The sequence below is a fragment of the Pholcus phalangioides genome, unplaced genomic scaffold (assembly GCF_987345545.1).
Source record: "Pholcus phalangioides strain wild (caught in Gottingen) unplaced genomic scaffold, Ppha-v1.0 ptg000013l_1, whole genome shotgun sequence".
Classification (NCBI taxonomy): Eukaryota; Metazoa; Arthropoda; class Arachnida; order Araneae; family Pholcidae; genus Pholcus; species Pholcus phalangioides.
This window is the reverse complement of record NW_028301606.1, coordinates 3,023,949-3,042,994: the sequence shown is the minus strand read 5'-3', so window position 1 is coordinate 3,042,994 and position 19,046 is coordinate 3,023,949. Positions and strand designations below refer to the sequence as shown.

General features: G+C 37.2%; 1 protein-coding gene across 8 annotated transcripts in view; it reads right to left on the bottom strand.

Moving 5' to 3' along the window:
* LOC149078477 (latrophilin Cirl-like) overlaps window positions 1–19,046 on the bottom strand; it is a 309,115-nt gene that overhangs the window by 7,430 nt on the left and 282,639 nt on the right. For 5 of the 8 annotated variants that reach the window (XM_089240590.1, XM_089240593.1, XM_089240594.1 and 2 more), the window contains 4 exons: window positions 17,993–18,383; window positions 12,425–12,528; window positions 11,246–11,414; window positions 10,901–11,135 (listed from right to left, as the gene is read on the bottom strand). In XM_089240590.1, the coding sequence (XP_089096716.1) occupies window positions 10,901–11,135; window positions 11,246–11,414; window positions 12,425–12,528; window positions 17,993–18,383 (899 nt within the window). Of the gene's footprint in view, window positions 1–5,574; window positions 5,650–10,900; window positions 11,136–11,245; window positions 11,415–12,424; window positions 12,529–17,992; window positions 18,384–19,046 lie in introns of all 8 variants that reach the window. The other 3 variants (XM_089240596.1, XM_089240597.1, XM_089240595.1) reach the window with 3 other exon arrangements.

Genomic DNA, 19,046 nt, shown 5'->3' with positions numbered 1-19,046 from the left:
GCCACAAATATGTGGATTGCTTTTTCCTCTCTCACTGGAGAATTTTTTCTTTTGACCTCAAGAAGTTCAGTCCACACTTAAAAGATTGTGTAAGTTTTGTGTTAAAAAAAGGGGAATGTGAACTTTGGGAGCTTTCATCAGAGGGCAACACTTAAAGTTGAACTGTCGAAGGGTTTGTATGATGGCTTCCAGGAGAAAATTCCTCCGGGAAAAGTTGATTTATATTATATAATATTTAGCCATAAAATTCTTTGAAAATATGTGTTTGAAGATAAATATACCCCAGCGGGTGTCATTATTTCTTGACCAATACCAATTTCAATTAATCATTGCATGTAAGGCATTGAGATCAACATTAAAGTGAAAGAGAGGGAGAGAGAGAGCTTAACCCAGCGTGTCACGTCCAAGAGAGTGAGGAAGTGATCGAATTATAGTTAAGCCAATGAGAAAATTAGGATCAAATTGAATTCATTTGAACATTCCACCTATTTGCGCGGGGAAAAATAGCCTTTGGTCACATATCCGATGGAGAAAGACAACGATGCAGCAATCTGAGAATTCAAATATCGTCATCGATAATGAATTACGACACTGCAATCAGATTATCGACCGAATGCGCTGTAGAATAATCCTTTCCAAAAAATCAAATTTTCAACCAAGCCGTATAACTTTCGGATTTAGGTCCAATCTTTCTAGGGTCGTTGTCTAATTAACATAGAAAATTATAGCCATGAGTCATAAAACTCATTAATACTAGATAGTTCGACATTCTACCGTAAATAAAAATGTTCAATCCGAACGAAAGACGGATGGCATGTGTCATATTCTCATAGGAGGGAGAAATAACACGTGTGCTGATCAATAGCTTAAAGCTGATGAGTCAGAAATGACCGATCGTTCGAAGAAAAGTTGTTTCCAGCGTGGGTAACATTCAGGTGATGAATGCGGCTATGACACAAGCGCTCTATCCAAAGCTCATACATCAAAGTGAAGTTGAGCAGATACCACGCGATCCAAGTTCGAAATATGTTTTATTTTTAAAAAATGATCAACCGAAAATTTCGAATTAAACACAAATTCTTTGGTATCGTATCACTCTGGCTATGGCATTGCCTCCATGCAAAAGTTATCGATAGAAACAAGAAACGAGCACCGTGAATAGGCATCTTATAGCGTAGGTCATTGAAACCATGCAAAATGAATTGTAACCATGCCAAAAACGCTTTATATGAGAAACTAAAAAAAATTTGAAAACAATATAAAGCCGGTTTTAACCACTTCACTTACAAGGTTTTGGCAAGAAATTTGGATTTAAAGAATCAGCGATAAATATGGTAACATTATCCTAACCTAAACACACTTTAGAAAAGGAAGAAGGTGGGAAAGAAAAAATATATATAAAAGAAAAAAGTGTAATACATAAGGTTGATAAGAGTTTTAAAGTCTTCTTTTCATCCTCACCCTATGTGTTCTCTTTCGCTCTTACATGCATATAGTAGAGAAATACATTATAAAAAACAGAGGGGGAAGAAGAGGCAACTTCCGTATATAACATGGTTGCTGTAAAACTTTGCTATGGCGAAGAGAAGGGAAAGAAAACACAGAACTTCTTTAAATTTATTCCACTGGTGTTTGGACGTAATATTACGTCCGTGATCGTAAAGAGGTGAAGGATAGGGTGCTTACGATTGAAGTGCTTTTTCTGAGCTGTAAACAGCAGTAACTGTTCATCAGAAAGCTGTAAAACTTGGATGAAGAGACATAAAATAAACCCAGACTAGAAAAATCAGCACCGTTGTTCATTACTAGAGGGTTTAAATGCCACAGTCTTTCTGAAGAAGCTTCTGGAAAAGAAAGAAGAACCTCTTATCTCTTCATTAGGACATTCAAAAACATTTCGTGGCATTTAGATGGGTAGTCCTTGCTGTAGTCAGCTCACGGGAAAGAATTCTTACTATAGACATCTCGTATTTAGAATTTTATTTTCTTATTGTAATATGTATGTCTCGTCGAATCATACAAAGCGGTAGTACGAGCACGTTAAACAATAATGTTTTATCGAGATTTATTATAATCCTTTTCCGAGATAATTTGGTGCTCGATTTGTACGAAAAATGAAGCCAGAAGCGATAATTAGGATTTGTGCAACAATCTGTAACACCATACACCGTTGCCACCACTGACTGACTTTAGAGGCTACGCTAAAAGTGACGCTGCAATCACGCTCCATATAGCCAAAAAATAGCTTAATGTTTAAACATAAAACACCCCTACATCCTAAACATTTTAGGTTATGTAGTTTATACAATAGGAAACACCGACAAAGGATGTTCATCCGGCCACAAGGTCTTCACTTCATGAAGAGTTATATTAGCTGAGTAATTCAATTCCTTTAACAATCCAAGAGAATTTTTAAAAAAAGCCTATGGTCAATGTGTGGCGACTCATTTTCCACATTCTCCAGTTTGATTAATTACATTGTATTTTTGAGATTATTTTTTACCATTAACATTTTCAGTACCAAGATTAAAGGGTAAATGTCAATCTAAAGCCTTAAAAGGTTATCCAATGGTAGAATCTAGACGACGTATGAATAAAATTCTCTCCACAAATGAAGATATAATGATAACAATAACAAAAGTCCTCACTAAAACAGCCAAGTTGGTGTCACCAAGCATCAACTAAACATGTCAGGACTCCTTACACAGACACAAAAACGATTCTTACAAACTCTTTTAAAAGCTCCATTCAAACGACCAAAATGACGACGATAATAATAATGTTCCAGAAAAATCCTAACTAGAGAAAAGGTGTGAGTGTATATTGTCGGGCATTGTTTTCATTGTTTTTATGTAGATATGGTGTCATCAATCACCAAAGAATCACGGTTAATAATACCAGAAAAGGAGTGGCACATTATACACGCACAACAGACTTAGACAGAACGGGCCAAAGACCTAACAAAGGCAAAAATATATTTTATTCTCTGTCCATAGAAAAGATATTTAATCCCAGTCAAAGAATCTATTCTAAGATCGAGAGTCGAGGAGGAAAAATGCGACAAAACTTTTATGGGGCAGCCCCGAGGAAAAATGAATAAATCTTCTCAGAGATGAACGGGATTAAAAAGGATTTAGGTGTTGTCCCAGGGAGAACGTCACGCGCATATTCATACAAGCAAATGAGGAAGGATTGTTACTTCCATACGAAAAAGCGAAAAATGGCCGAATATTAATAATTTTTCCTGCAACTCCCCTCCTTGTCGAAATTAAAACGAATCTCCTCCAGGGCACCCCCCTTAATCCTCAGGAAAGGAGAATTTTTCTTCTGATTCTGGATCGTTGTTGCCGCGAACATAAACGAATTGTGATGTAAAAATAAACTTCGAGGAGATTAAAAGAGACTAGATGAGCCTCTTAAAGAATTCTCGGAAATTTAAGCGTGTAATTCTGTAAGAAAACGTTAAAGCTCTCTGGAGGGGAACCCCCCCCCCCCATACAAATCCAAAATATATTCATATCCGTCTCGTATTCACAAAGGCCAAGAACTGTATTCTTTAAGAATATCTACACTTGATGAGGATAGAGATTTATGAGCGGTGACATTGTAGCAAAGCCCTCCCCTAAAAATGTAGGAAAATAAAAATGGCATGCCCTATGACCGATATCTATGTTGCGTAACGGCGTAAAAATGATGGAAAACGTTCCAAGAGGAGGGTGTAAGCATGAGAAGTCGAGTTTGGAGATGACTATACAGAAATGCCAGTAATGCCAAGGAAGTTGGAAGGAAAGGAGGATATGATGATGTATACGACCAAGGGAACGGGTGTCGTTCAGAGCCGGATGTCAACTTCCGTCCAATGCAGCAGGGCCACGGCTCAATAAATTTTCGGGGCCCTTCTGCCCCACCAAACAATCCTCCGTCAGACTCTCTTTTTAGAGAAATGGCGAAGTTTTATCTATCGTTTCTCTTACACATATATATTTCAGTCCATGACAAGGATAAAGAGAGACGGAGAGCTGCTCCAGGGCATCCCAGTTTAGATCCCTCGCATACTACTCTTTTATAAAGTCATCATTTTCCCCCCTCCCCGTTCCTCCTGCGGTGCTTCTTACGGTTTCCCTGTTATCTGACTCTTGCAAGTATCACTAATGTAGCGTCAAGTCATGCACAATATGTTGAAAACAATGGGAGAAAGCAAAGGGGGCCTATTGCAACTCCATGTTATGCCCCATTGTCGGTGTATAATGAACATTTGGGTGGCGAGTGTCTTCAAACCTCACGATTCATCATTTTTAATTGAAGTTTTGGTGGTGGGAATTCATCGCGCCAATAATGAGTCATGTATGAAACTAATTGCAGAAAGTGAGATTTTTTAAATGGCTACAGTTTCGTGGCACTAATTACCATGATCTACATATCCGGTAACAGTTATTACCAATCGAATTATTTTTGTTACTTTAGAAGACGTATTGCTGCGAGAGTTATTGTCCATAGTCACACTTGGAACTGGCATTTCCAGGAAATCAGATCTCATCTTTTTATATAAAATCAATTTAAAAATATAGGAAAGGGTTCAATGTTATAGAGGCACCGGCGTATAGGTACTAAGGATAGAGCATCGCCAGTCCGTGAAGTAAGATAAAAATACATTGACCACGTATGAAATTTTTGTCAAAAATCATAAACAACATAACAGCTGCAGTCTACCAACGTTGCAGCGGTGCATTTGCGTGTTAATTTAATTGAAACTTTTATTTTCAGCAATTTATTTATGTTGTTTTTTTCAACATAGCAAAAATTTTTTGCATATATAATTCTACAATTGGGCCGTAGACACCCCCCCCCATCCGCCAATAAAGAAAAAGGCCTTTTGCCCTTGGGGTTCGGGCACGCCCGATTGGGAACCAATGTGAACTAGAATAACCCTAATAATTTTAAAACAAATCGATATATTATAATATTCGTTATAACTCTAATAATCATTTAAAGCGAGCACCGTTTACACTTTCATCAACAAAAGAAGAGTACCCATATAACAACTTCAGCATGCGTTCAAAAGTAAATCATCATAATACTACGATAATCCTTAGATGCAACAAGAATGGGGAGGCTTTTATTTCGCAAGTACGATATCGAATGAAGCACTTTTCGAGTACTTCTGTGAGCACTGCGATGCTATCGAGCCACATATTGAACATGCCGTATGCACTGTACATGTCCCTCAAGAAGGATGGCGCTGACAGGGTCCGGGACGATTTCCATCATTTTTTGTTTTGCCATGCTATTCACTCTAGAAGTGGTCCGTGAAAAATCTGGCATGAAAGTCCGCAAAAGATCTAAGCCTAGAGGGCCCTGCTCTAGGATGTCGCCATGGCGCAGTATATAGCTTTCCCGCACAACACTACATTTTTCGTAGAAAATCGGGTTTGAAAATATTCCAGAAAATGAAAAGCGTAAGGTAGAAAGAATATTTAATTAATTATCAAAGAAGAAAACAAACAGTAAAGATAGAATAGAAAATTATATAGAGAAATAATAGTAGTATATATAGAAGAAGTAGTAGTGACTCACTCTGGGTGACTCACCGGGGGTGGTAGGCCACCGAAGTGCGCGCACTTCTTCGGTCCTCCACGTTATCAGAGGATACTAAAGAAGAAGAAAGAAGAAAATAAAAAAGAAACAAAAAAAAGAAGAATGAGAAGAACAGAAGAAAGTTAAGAAAATACCTTTTTAAAAAGATATCAAAATAGAAATAATTCTGAACACGCAAACTTTACGCATCGCCCCTACGTTGTCGTTTCTAAGTTACGAGATCCACTCAAAGATGGCGTCCCAGTCCCACGGTCCTATCACAGCCGCCTTTATTACCTGTTATCATGTCACATGGGTGGTTCAACGAACTTAATTTCTTTTCTTTTTCACGGATGGCCAAGGGTCAAAGAATCAGAACCTGCCGCCCCTCGTCAAGCAAGAATTTGCACGCGGGTCGGTCGCTGCAGATTATCCTAACCTAGACAACGCAACACGTTATCAGTGTCTAGGTACATTATACACACGTTTTAGATAAGATCTGGCTCTCCCAAGGGCGGAAACAATCTACATGCATTTGCCGGATGGACCTTGAACACTCCAATTAAACACTATTTGATCATCGACGTGACATTCCGCATCGAATGAGGATGTCCGTAAAATCATGGATAACGAATGCTAAATATTTATAATACAGTATTTCATCTATAAGAAGCTGTTAATGATGGAACCCTCATTAGTTTCGGAAAGCAAATTAAATCAATGGATCCCTAAACATGTCAATATAGTTGGATAATGGTAATTAGCATTAATGGAAGAATAATTATAACTGAGTAATAATAAACCGCGAATAATGATAATTCCTGAAACATTGAATTGCGGTACTCGGTCCTCGCTGACTGTAGGCTCAACATTCTCAATTATATTAATAATGATTTCTTCATCATATGATAATTATGTGGGTTTACAAAGTTATTTATCATTTTAAGCGGCACGGCAGTAATCACTGAACCCCCCTTTAAAATGTCGTATCTATTTTAATGAAGTAGGCTTTCTTCTCCAATTTTCAAAGATGGTCAAACTAAGGGGTAAAGGGAAAAGTATTTCACTGAGAAATCAACTTTGCAGAATATCTGGGCTTGTCTATGCTAAAATAAGAGGCTTTTTAAAGAGGTGGGATATCTCATCAATGCCTCTTAGGTACAAGACTTATGCACTGACTGCATTTGAATAGAGGACATAAACGATAAAATAAACTTGCACAAAACGTAGCTGATGCTGTAGGTCAAGGTTTTCCAAAGTGGACACTATATTCCCTGGAATGTGTTAGAACAGGAACAGCTACAGCTTCCCTATCATAAGGCTATTCTAATTGGAGCAGGGCTGGACATATCCCAGGCACCAGGTCAACATGGCAACTAAAAAATCAGCGTTGGTGCTTAAAATTTATGTCATTTATAATCAAAGCCTGAGAACGATAGAATTGTCTGATTTCGCAATCGATGTGTCGTCTAACATGAAAGGGGAAGGGGGGGGGCACTAAGTTTCGGAGAAGTCAAAAATATATTATTTAGGACTGTTTTACTTGGGGAAAAGCTATGCTATCCTAGAGGCGTATTTCCAAATGGAAAAAGTATTTGAATGACGTGTAGAACTCATCCTATAACGTGTAGATACGCCATTAATGTTGCAAGGGAATGTATAGTTATTAAAATAAAAATAACTTTTTATACAGACACCCTGTTCTCAAAAATCCAATTAGAAAGTTGATGACCTGTCTCTCCTGAGGACAACAGTGGAAATTCCACGTTAAAAGCGCAATATTTGTTGAGATATTTGAACTCGAAAAATAGAGAAAAGTTGGGAAAAAAGCAGCAAAGACTACCGGACATCGCTTTTCTTTATGTTCGTTCTCAATTTTTCTCCAATTTTTTGAATTCAAATATCTCGGCGAATATTGCACTTGGAAACGTGATTTTTTTTTCGCCCCAGTAGAGACAGCGCCACAACTTTCTAATTGTGTTTGTTAAGACAGGGTGTCCGTATAAAAAAGTTTATTTTTCAAATTATTTTAATAACTACACAACCCTTTGCAATACAAATGACGTATCTGAAGTCTACACATTATTTGGATTTTTTTAAAAACTGGAACACATGTGGGTGTTCGCATTTCCTAATCGGAAGCATATATACCTCTGGGATCAACGGTTCACCAGTAAAATGCACTGCAAGATGCTAGCTATGCAAACCGTGTAAACACAAAAACAAAATCCAAACGACCACTCAAAAAAGAATATGATAAAATGACCATCCCTCAAACAATACCCAATTAAAAGATATATAAATAATTGTCCAGCGGCAACTTAATGCGAAACTAAAAAAAAAAGGGAAACAAAAATTGGAGAAAATTAACGAAACTGAATCCGAACAAAGAAAAGTCCAAACAATGAACTAGAAACAAACACAAAAAAAAGAAATCAGCGCTAAATAGTATTAGGAAATAGAAATTCCATCGCGATTTTCCTAAGAACAAAAGAGAACCGCTTTTAATAAACTTCAAGATAAAAAGAAGAAATCTCTTTGATCTTTTAGGAAGTTCCATATCAGTTTAAGACAACAATTAGCCCCCCTGAAACTTTCACTTATTTCATCTTTTTCTTCAAAATTAACAAGATAGCCGAAAAAAAAAACCACAACAAATAGAAGTCAGATCTAGAAATGAGTTGCATAAGAAATAAAAGAAGAGTTGCTTAATTATTATTTCATGTCTAGCATCAAAGTAAATCAGTGTTTCCTTTTCCCTTCACCTGAATTTGCATATCTCTCTCCTCTTCCGCGAGATTCAAGGTAATGGTAGCTGTAAAGTTACTGCTGTTGTGTGTGTGTGTTTCTCAAGAGAAGAGAGAGAGAGTCGGCATAGAACGATGAATCGATTTTAAAACCTCTTTTGCAAATTTTTGAAATACCTATTACCCATGTCTCTCTCTCCATCTCCCTTTCTTTTCTCTTCCCTCTGGAGCCGAATAAATAATTTAAAATATTTAAGATGGAATGGAATTTCAAATGAGGAATAAATTTGTATTCACTTAAGTATTCACGGGGAAAAGAGAAAATTTTTACGAGTCTCGAATGTGCCACACTCCACTGAATCCAGTCAGATAAATGTTTGAAGATGGTGGTAATATCCGATACCCACTCGCTGTACGTACTAATTTCGAACCGGGTATAATTGAATATTATAGAGAATATTGTGGAATTCTGAATGATATCATGGTTTTCTTTTGGAATAGAAATTATATCAGTACCGGAATTAATGCCGAAAATATCCATATTCAGAATCAATAACAACTCCAAATATAATATTTTTATCAGTATTTTTAGCATTTTACAGCATGTCCTGATGTGGCTTTTATCTCATCAATCTTCTGTTGTAGAGATATGGTTCCAATTTATAAAAATGCTTAAAATTTAGTTCGAAAATCGCTATCAGTTTTCAGAGTGAAAATACAATGTGTCACAAAATAAAATAAAAAACTGTGCTCTAAATTCAAGTTAGAAAGTTGTTGCCCCATCTCTCTTGAGGCTAATAAAACATTCCATGTTTCTAAGTGCAATATTTGCCGAGGTATTTGAATTCAAAAACCGGAGAAAAGTTGGGGAAAGAAGCTTTGTCTGCACGTTTGTGAGGTTCTTTCCCAACTTTTATCCCATTTCTGAATTCAAATATGTGAGCGAATATTGCACTTAAAAACGTGGAACTTTTTCTGTTGGCTTAGGAAAGACAGGACAGCAACTTTTTAATTTAAATAATAATATAGGACAGGGGAACCGCGTATGTATAAACGTTTAGTTTTTTTTTATTTTTCACACACTGTATTTTCACTCTCAAAACTGGTGCAACGTGATTTCTGAACGTTTCAATTTCTCACACTGAAACATTTCTACGACGAACGGTTGATGAGGTAAAGGCCGCATTAGGACTTACAGGACACCCTGTATTCTGGCTAGATTATGACTAATTTATTATGGTAAAGACAGGAAATGGTATTTAATAATCTTTTTAAGTTGGAAATTTGTTGTTTTCACTTGAGGGTTCACATTCTGGGAGCACTGGTCTGATGCCCCTGTTGCCCATGCAATAATAGATCATAAATTTTATACTTGTTCACTCGTGTTATGGCACCTGTCCTTGTATATATATCTTGTTTAAGATATATATTGTGACCATAATAAATGGTCAAGTTCCTCCAGAGACACCCGAGTCCCCTCAGACAATGTGCTTATAATCACTGACTGTGACAGAGCCTGGTTGTCTCTCTGTTCCTATCACTATCATCACTTGCCCACGCAGAAAATCAGCCCAAATCGTATCAGAAAAAGTATTGCATATTAATAGCTAATACTGAAGACCCATTCAGTATAAGTAATTTTAAGTTCATGAATGGGGTTTATTGAATAAAGTAGAATTGCACTGTTTTCGTGTGGATTACAGTGTTGAGATAAAATAACTTTTCCGATGTAGGAGCCTCCTAGCGGCCACAAAAAAAAACGAATGCGAATGGAATTCGAGTTATAAGTTTCAGATTATGCGCTCCAGAATGGGAAGAGACACAAAAACCTAGTTCTTGCTGTTACGGTTACAGTAATAAAATTTCTAAAAGTTCAAACAACTTTTTTGTATTGCAAAGTGTACGGCGCATTAAAAAATCATAAATGGCATTAGAATGATAAGTGTAGTATGACAAACGCCAACAGCCTTGCGTTGGTGTTTATGGTGTTGCAGGTAGCGTTGCAAAACTATTCATAGTTTCTCACTCCGCCAATAACTTAGCAATTCATTAACTCGAGTGTTGCTATTCGAATTATTCGGAATTTTGTTGCTGTGACCGCAACTGTGACAGCTAACATTTTGTTTTTCTCTTCATTCTGGAGTGCATACTTTATTTAAAACACTTATATTCCGAATTTCCACTGTATTCGTTGATTGTGGCGGCCGCTGGAGGCTATCTGTCAAGTTTTTTTGCGACCACCCTGTATGTTACTGTGAAAGTCCGATGTCCAACTACCCACGTCACACTAGGGACAGTTCCAGAAGTGACCAGGAACTGGCAGTCTAATTCACGTATTGCCTAGACGTCGCTCGTCGTAGGCCTAGACATTGCGGTCATAAATATATGAGAAGTGGTCATTATCGTTCATGTTCTGCGCCATGTAATGAACGAAACATGATATAACAGCATAGAATAGGTGGGAGGTGTGAATGATCATTCTAATTGATTAATTATCAACTACTCGGGTAGGCTTTTTTTTCTCGTGATTTTTTTTCTATTATTAATTTTTGTTTTGTTTTTGGAATGATCATTACTACCTGGGAACACGACCTGGGTACATGGAGGCGGTGTAGTGAGATTGTGAACATGATGATGATCATGATGAAGATGATGAGGAGGAGGAGGAGACAGAGGTGTACCCACACTGTGGGGCTGGCAATTCGTGGACGTAGGACTGTACAAATGGTGGTGATGGTGGCTCCTTCGGCGCTGAGTCTGCTTGAAGCATGGGCACCACCAGACCGGGCCAGGAGGCTCTTCTGATCCTGGAATCTACATAAACAAAAGGATATATAAGATATAAGTAAAAGGCAATACATGCAAATAAATATTTAAAAAACCTATTAGGCATGTCAGTGTATTTTACCAGTCTTCAAACTTACCTTATCACCGCCAATACAGTAGAATATAAAAACTACAAGGCCTTGGAGACTATTTAGGGCGAGGAAAAAATAGGCCGTCAGTGGACGTTCCCTGTGCAGAAACAACGGTAGCAACGTCCATGTTGAGCATAAGATCAAAAGCAATATTGTAGCTTCACCACTCCATTTGCTGTTGAAGAAAAAGACCATGTTTGATTCCCAATTTTACTCATGTTCAACATAAATTTAAAAGAATTCCAATAAACTTCATAAAACCGTATTGTAATCAAGAAGCAGTTTTATAACCAGCGATTCCTGTAATTACGTGAATGATAATAAATGACACGAGCATGAAAAGCGACTTTTTCCTCCCACAAAAAGTGATAAAGTCACTGAATTGCATTCAAAATTGAGAAATGAGAGTTTCCTAGAGCAACCTCCTATATGCACTTCTCATTACGTGCACACTCCAATCTCTGAAACGACATTTCGAATCATTAAAATTCTGTTCATCATATGCCATGGAGGGGGAGAAATTATTACCAGAGGAAAAATTTCCAGGGGGTCGGTCGTAGGGTTCGAACCCCTGTTGAATATTCATTCCACCCCCCCCCCCTCCGCTTTCTCTCTCTTCATCTCAGCTCTCCTCATTTTCCTAGGCATTATTTCTCCCTTTGAGAGATTAATAGGCATGAAAATCCATTCCAGCGAAAGGCATATCATCATTTGTACAGAACCCCGACTAAGCAGAGTATACTCAGAGGAGGGTTAAATCGTAAGCCTAGGATACGGGCGATGGCCACCCCATGGCACACGTGCTTTTATTGTTATGCGAGGAAACACGCGTGCGAAACAGAGGGACCCTGATCCGATGTGAAATCGATTGCAGTGATTTCGAGAAAATTACAGATTGTGTGCATTGGACTTTTATTTTATTGCCTTTTTCGGTGATAATTCGAGAACCTTCTGTCAGGTTTATGAGCCTAGAATTAGCGGTCATAACGCTTCCTGGGAGGATCTAGTGTTACGAAGCAGCAGTTATAGCGATTTAAGTAAAATGGCAGCATTAAGAATCAGCTGGTAAAAGAAGGGAAGTTATTCGAAGACTTGTCTTGCGTGTTTAAAAAAATATGCAGTACAGCAGTCTCTGGAATAATGAGTCCGCGGACAAAACCAAGAAAATGACAAATCTATACTCACCTCACGGCACTCAATTTGGACTGATCCTTGTTCTTCACTTGCAGGGCGCTATTCCTCTGTGCGCAGACCCTGCCTACGGTCAAGCATAAAAATAGGACCGAGGCCTATCAAATAAACATGAAAAAAAGTATAATTAGGATAACTAAAAAGCAGGAAAAGTCACTTTAATTTCAACTTATAAGAGCAGAGTAGCCCTTAATGAGTGTGCGGTAAGTGCTGTCGCACCGGACCAGCCGTGTGGGCGGTCCCGCACTTACGGTAACAAAAGCGAAATAATATACATATATATCGAAATACATTTTCTTTTTCATAGCAAACAAGGTGTATGAGCATCAACTCTGATTCGATTCTGGAATTTTTATCAATTCTGGAACTATTTCTCTCATCAATTCTGAATTTCAAAAAATTCTGGAACTATTTCTCTCCTTAATTCTGAATTTCCATGAAATCAGGGATTTTTCCTCTCATTGGTTTTGAATTTTCAACAATTATGAGATTTTTACCCTCATAAATTCTGAATTTTCATGAATCCTTGAGTTTTTTTAAATCAATTCTAAAGTTTTTCTAACACATTCTGGGATTTTTTTAGTTAATTCTGAATTTACATTGGCGAGTAGAAATTTTTCAGCATTTCTGTACATTCTGTGACAATTCATGAATCTTTGATATCAATTCTCTTCTCCCCCCCACAAAATATATAAAATTGTGGATAAGAAGCCCCGAAATAATTTTCGCACCGGGCCCCACGCCTAATAAGGATGGCGATGTCCCTGTGTAAGAATGTAAATAAGAACATGGAAATCATTTCCAGGAAATATTTTTCAATTGAAACATTGTAGAATCGTATTGGAAAAGTAAAAATAGTTCTCACTTAAATACGCATTTGATTATTATTATTGATAAATCTTCGCGTTCTACATCGCCAGAAATATCCACGGATCACCAGTTGAGAATAACTATACAAAGAGTCGTCATACATCCCGAAACTATTGCCTGATGGGGATGCGGCATCACATTTACACCAATATACTTATAGACCCTGCAATAATTTCATTATGTGCCTGATACAGGGGAAGAGAAATTCCGAACGTATTCCCTCGATGGCGGCCGCATATAGCAATACGGAACGTAACAGTTATGAATTTTTTAAATGGCATAAGTGTATCCAATATTCTAGGATTACATCACCAGCTGAGACCCCTTCGCCACGCGATACCACTCATAAGTTGACTCATGCGTGAATATTGATGTATTGCAGCATCCACTCCCTTGACAAACTTTGAGTGAAAATCCATTTCAATTTCATATTCAGGAGAATATCAATTTTACGACAGCGAGATACACTTTATAACTTGGCCGTGCACGGGACTGAATTGAAGAAAGCTTGCTTAAAAGTTACTCATAGTTATGATTTTTCGAAAAGAAATTCGAATGCACGGTCGATCCACGCGCCGAATGATTGGATAATAATAACTGAAAATGTTTGACGACGTTTATGTATGGGCATGAGCCTCAATAACATAAGAATAAAGCAACCTATTATTTCTAGGGAAAAGTACAGGGCGGACGAAATATTGTGGACACATCTTAAAAAAATCAATAAAAAATTAACCAATTGATATAAAAATGAGCGTTTGTACCGAATTTCTAATCAAATCGTTGAGATTTTTTTTGATGAATGAGAAAACACAAATATTTTCATACGAGCATTAACTCACCCATTCTTGCTCGGGGCTACATCTAAATGTGTGAAAGGGCGCTCATACTGAAATGCAATAATTTTATGGAAAGTAAATAGTAATGAACAATAAATATATGGACTGTGTGTTATGCATTTTATGTGTTAATGTGTGTGTGTCGTTTTCCGTGATACAGCTCTATCTGTGAGTGGAATTTAGAAACTTTCTTTATTATTATTCATCAAAAAATAAAATCTACTCCTTGACAAGTTTTTGGTGAGAACCGCACTTTCTTATCAATTGATTGATATTTTTCTTATCAATTGATTGATATTTTTCTTATCAATTGATTGATATTTTTCTTATCAATTTTTGAAAAGTGTCCAAGAAATTTTGCCTACCTTGTATATACCGATGTATATGTCATGCTGATATAGATTTTGCTTCGCACACAGTTCCGGGTGAGATTGAGGAACGCAAAACTGAACAGGCCTCACCAACAAATTCAAGAATGTTTAAAATGACAGTTCTAATTCAGCCACAACACAGCAAAAGCAACCAGAAATGTTTACTTCTTTGAAAGGTGAAAGTTTGGATGATTATACAACGCACAAAAACCAGATAGGTCAAGAAATGTTTACTCTGTTTGCAAGAAATTCGATGATAAGTTGAGCTCACGTAGGGTTAAACCTATGGTTTCCGAGGTCTTGAGATCGGTTATGGAAGCGGATTACATTGAAATAAAAGCGAGTCTAAATTAGCAAAAGGAGATTATCAAGCGAGCTTGGTACCTCACAGTCCAGTATGGTCCATCACATTTGCAACCCCCCCCCCCCCACCACCACCGGAAAAAACAACAGAATTTTACTAAAATATAGTTGTAGTCAAACATTTGATTCTTCCTAATATCATAGCAGCCCAGTTTCCCGGATTTTCAGGGAGGCTCTCCAATTTTTATTCCATTTCCCAGGGTGAGGACTCCCGAAAAAATGTTTAAATCTCCCGAATTTCGGCTGTCATTATAAACAATATCTACTTTTAAGGTGAAAAATTACACCCCAAGAATTTACTCGAAAAAAAAAAGATGTTGTTTTCGTTTTTAATCCCTGAAATGACGTCACAAGTGTCATGTAAATAATTTGCATTTGACACTTGTCGCTATTGTGTCAAATCACAAAAAAAAAATCATTTTCGAGGGAAAAAAACGAAATTCGCCAAACCGCCAGCGTTAATTCTGCCTTTCGACATCGAAATTGGCGAGATGACTTGTGATAGCTATGACCATATGTCCTGTTAAGTCTGTATGTTCCGTTGTGATTCTTTCTATTAGCGTGATTTGATTTGAGATACCAGTTCGCGATTATTGGCGACTTGGCGCTAATCGGCGATCGCTTGTAAGACGTAAAAGTTTTTGCAAAGGGACAGAATCCCTACAATTTCGCTTTTATAAATGAAAAATTCCTGTATACACAGTTTTTCTAAAATCCTTTTTATATTTATTTGTGCACGGAATTTGGATCCGAACGAAGACCTCCTTTTAATTCCCACTCTCCAAAGTTAGTACTGTTATTGAAAATAGCACGGATGTGAGAAATATCTTCCGAGAAATCCTCGGTCCTAAAATACAACACAACAATTGTCCAGATCTAGACGAACGTGTGTCAGATATACGGATTTTCCAATCCAGTTTGACGATAATGAGACCAATAATTTTCCGACTGACTGGTTCATACCACTAATTTGGAGGTCAAGTATACGCTGTTGGTTCTCGAATGTCTAAGCTATTCAGTGGACACCAATCGAGGTATGGAATTGACACGCTTGCTTGGATACGGCAGCAAGTTTTGGCTAAACAAATCATCCTTGGACCGGAAATAAACAACACTTGTCATTTCCATGTCATATTGCGGACACATCGATATAATCTCCACCAGTAAATTCTTTTTTTTTTCCACATACAATTATAGACAGAATTCCAGTCTTATCTCATCGAACTGAACACATAATCGATGCCAGTGAGGTACGCATCCGTAACATGAACATGGGATTTCTAACATTAAAAATTTTTAATCAACATAACTAATACGCTTGGCTGACATCATTTAAAACATTTTTTCCCCCCTATCTCAGCACACAAATGCACTTAAATAGTAATCTTGATTGAAGAAGAACCAGTGAAAAAAAAAAGAAAAAAAAAAAAACGTTGAGGATTACACAGTTGGGCCTGATGACCAGTAATCATTGGTTTGAATGACAAGGGTCACTCCCACAATGAGGGCTATAAGGTCATTTCAACTTTCTCTCCATTATCCTATTCAAAAAAATACCCTTTTTTCATGGATTACAGTTTTCTGCAGGATATAACGTATTATGATCAACATTTGTCCTATATGTGCGTCTATTTCACCAATTCGTATATCCAGCGTATTATTATGAATTTCCCCGATACCTATTTAGATACGCTTCGTTGAATATTTTTCGATTGTAGCGAGTGGGAGATACGTCCGTGATGCTCCATTATAGAATTTTGATAAAAATGATCATTTCTCTCTCTCTCTCTCTCTCTTTTTTACTATGATCGGATGTGATGATGATGACCTGTGATCTATAAACGCGTGGCATAGCTGCCAACTTCGGAGTTGGCAGCTATGTCAAAAGTCTCCCAAATGGCGAAAGTCTCCCAAATTTGGGAGACTTTCCGATGGATCCCAATTTCGTACAAAAATCATATACAAACCAATATAGAAGAAATAAAAAAGCGTTTCGTGGCCATCATGTAAATTACAATTCAATTTTAAAGTTTTCGGGTTTTTTGTTAAAGTTTACGGGTACACATCCCGTCGGCCAAAAAACCCAAAAAAAGCTTGAAAATTGAATTGTGAATATAGAAGAGTTTTTCTTTTCACAACGAAGTAGGGATTTTTTCTTCCTTTGGAAAAACGTGATGTCACCAACCACCGCCCCTAATTCTACTCTAAATTAGTACCTGTCATAATTTCACTCGAATCAAAGATAAAACCCACAAAATATCACCACCTGTTCCAAAAAACGGGACATGCATGACTTACATGACTAAATTGCGTGGCCATATTTCATCGAGAAAAACACGGTAATTTGGAATTGCAAATCGCCAATTTGCCTGCTGTGGTCTTTGTGTTTGTATTTGCAAACAAGGGACATTTCCAATTCTCGCCAAAGATGATATCAAAAGTAAATGAAACTGCCAATTATGAAGGGAAAAAAACTAAAAAATTGTCAAATGTCAGGAAAGGAAATGCTTCTAAAAATCGCAATGGGTTTAAATGTAGCTCACGAGAACAATGTCTAACGTGAATAAAACAATTTAAGTGAGATGAATATTTTCAGTCATAATTATCATTATGACCGGGGTCTAACGATACTGCCCATAACGACATTTTCTTTGAACTAGCGGAATTGTTATCCCATAGGAAATAGCGCAAATGCTGAAACTGTCTACAACGATAACCTGTCTACAACAATATTTTTGGCCCCTACAGTATCGTCATAGACAAGTTTGGCTGTATAATTTGTAAGTTTGGAAAATAATTTCATCCCTGATTTCAGTAAGAAATCAATAGTTTGTAGGTTTCGTTCGAAGTACAGAATATTTTGATGAAAAAATTCGGGACTTCCAAAAATTACGGAAATACTATATGGGCATTTTCCCCGAAATACGGAAATAGGGGTCATATGATCATCCTATGTGAAAGATCGATACATAATTCATCTTTATTTGACGGTCGAGAGGCCAAACTAAAACTGTCTGATTGGCGAATTTTGTCTTTTCTCGCCAAAATAAAAATATCTTCGTGATTTGGCTTAATATCTTGATAGTATTGTTTAAGAGGATATAAGAAATAATTCTTACCAGAGCGCACGCAATGGCCGGTCCACCGAAACTGAACACGTAATAGTTGTCGACTCGCAACCAGCAGTAAGTCTCAGTCCCATAACTGGCCGGATCAATTAGTGCCGAAATAGCCACGACTACCAGAGGTATCCCATAAGCCACGCACGTGTACCATCGGACCCTCCATCGGTCGTGCTGGACCTCTGAATCTCCTAGAAGTATGTACAGGTGGAAGCTGTCCAAGAAGGCCCAGGCGAATGCTGCCAGGAGCAGGTAATGCAACACGCCGGCTAATACTGAACAGGCCCGGGGTTCTTCGGTTTGTTCGAGCCCACCTATCAAGGCCACCTCGGCGAGGAGTAGGCACAGGCAAAGGTGTTTGTGTATCGTCACCCTCTCAGTTCGTAGGCTGCACAGAAAAAAAAAATTATAATATCGATATATAACATCAAATATAAATACATAAAACCAGACAAGATAATAAATAACCTATCCATGTCCCTAATAACAAATATTTCATGTTTTGACATTTAAAAAAAAAATCACATAAGTTGCCATAGCAACCATTCAGCTGAATACTTTGTTATACATATGTTATTCAGCTGCAAGTAATAACGCGGAATAATTACATCTTTTTTATAGCCGATCGATTTCTATATAACAATACGGCTATGACATTCAAAACGCATTTATATAATATTCATGAAATATTTATACTTCCACATTCGTTATTCATGACATTAATTAATCGCATGTCAACAGTATAATGATTATTTACTACGCAAAAATGGAAGAAAATAAATTGCACATGCAAAATAACTATATAGTCTATAATAATGTATATACTGAACTAAAATATTCAAAAAAAATTATAGATTAGCTTTATTCCGGAATAATTTCCTCCCACTATTTTAATTGCCTAATATTTCTAACATGCGAAAATTCTCGTCACTGAATTTTTTTTTTTTTTTTGAAAATGACAGAATTCAACTATCTCAACTATTTCCTGCTTAACTTTTGTAACGCCATCTATCCAGCATAACTGCATAACTAGATACAAGAAACGTCGTCT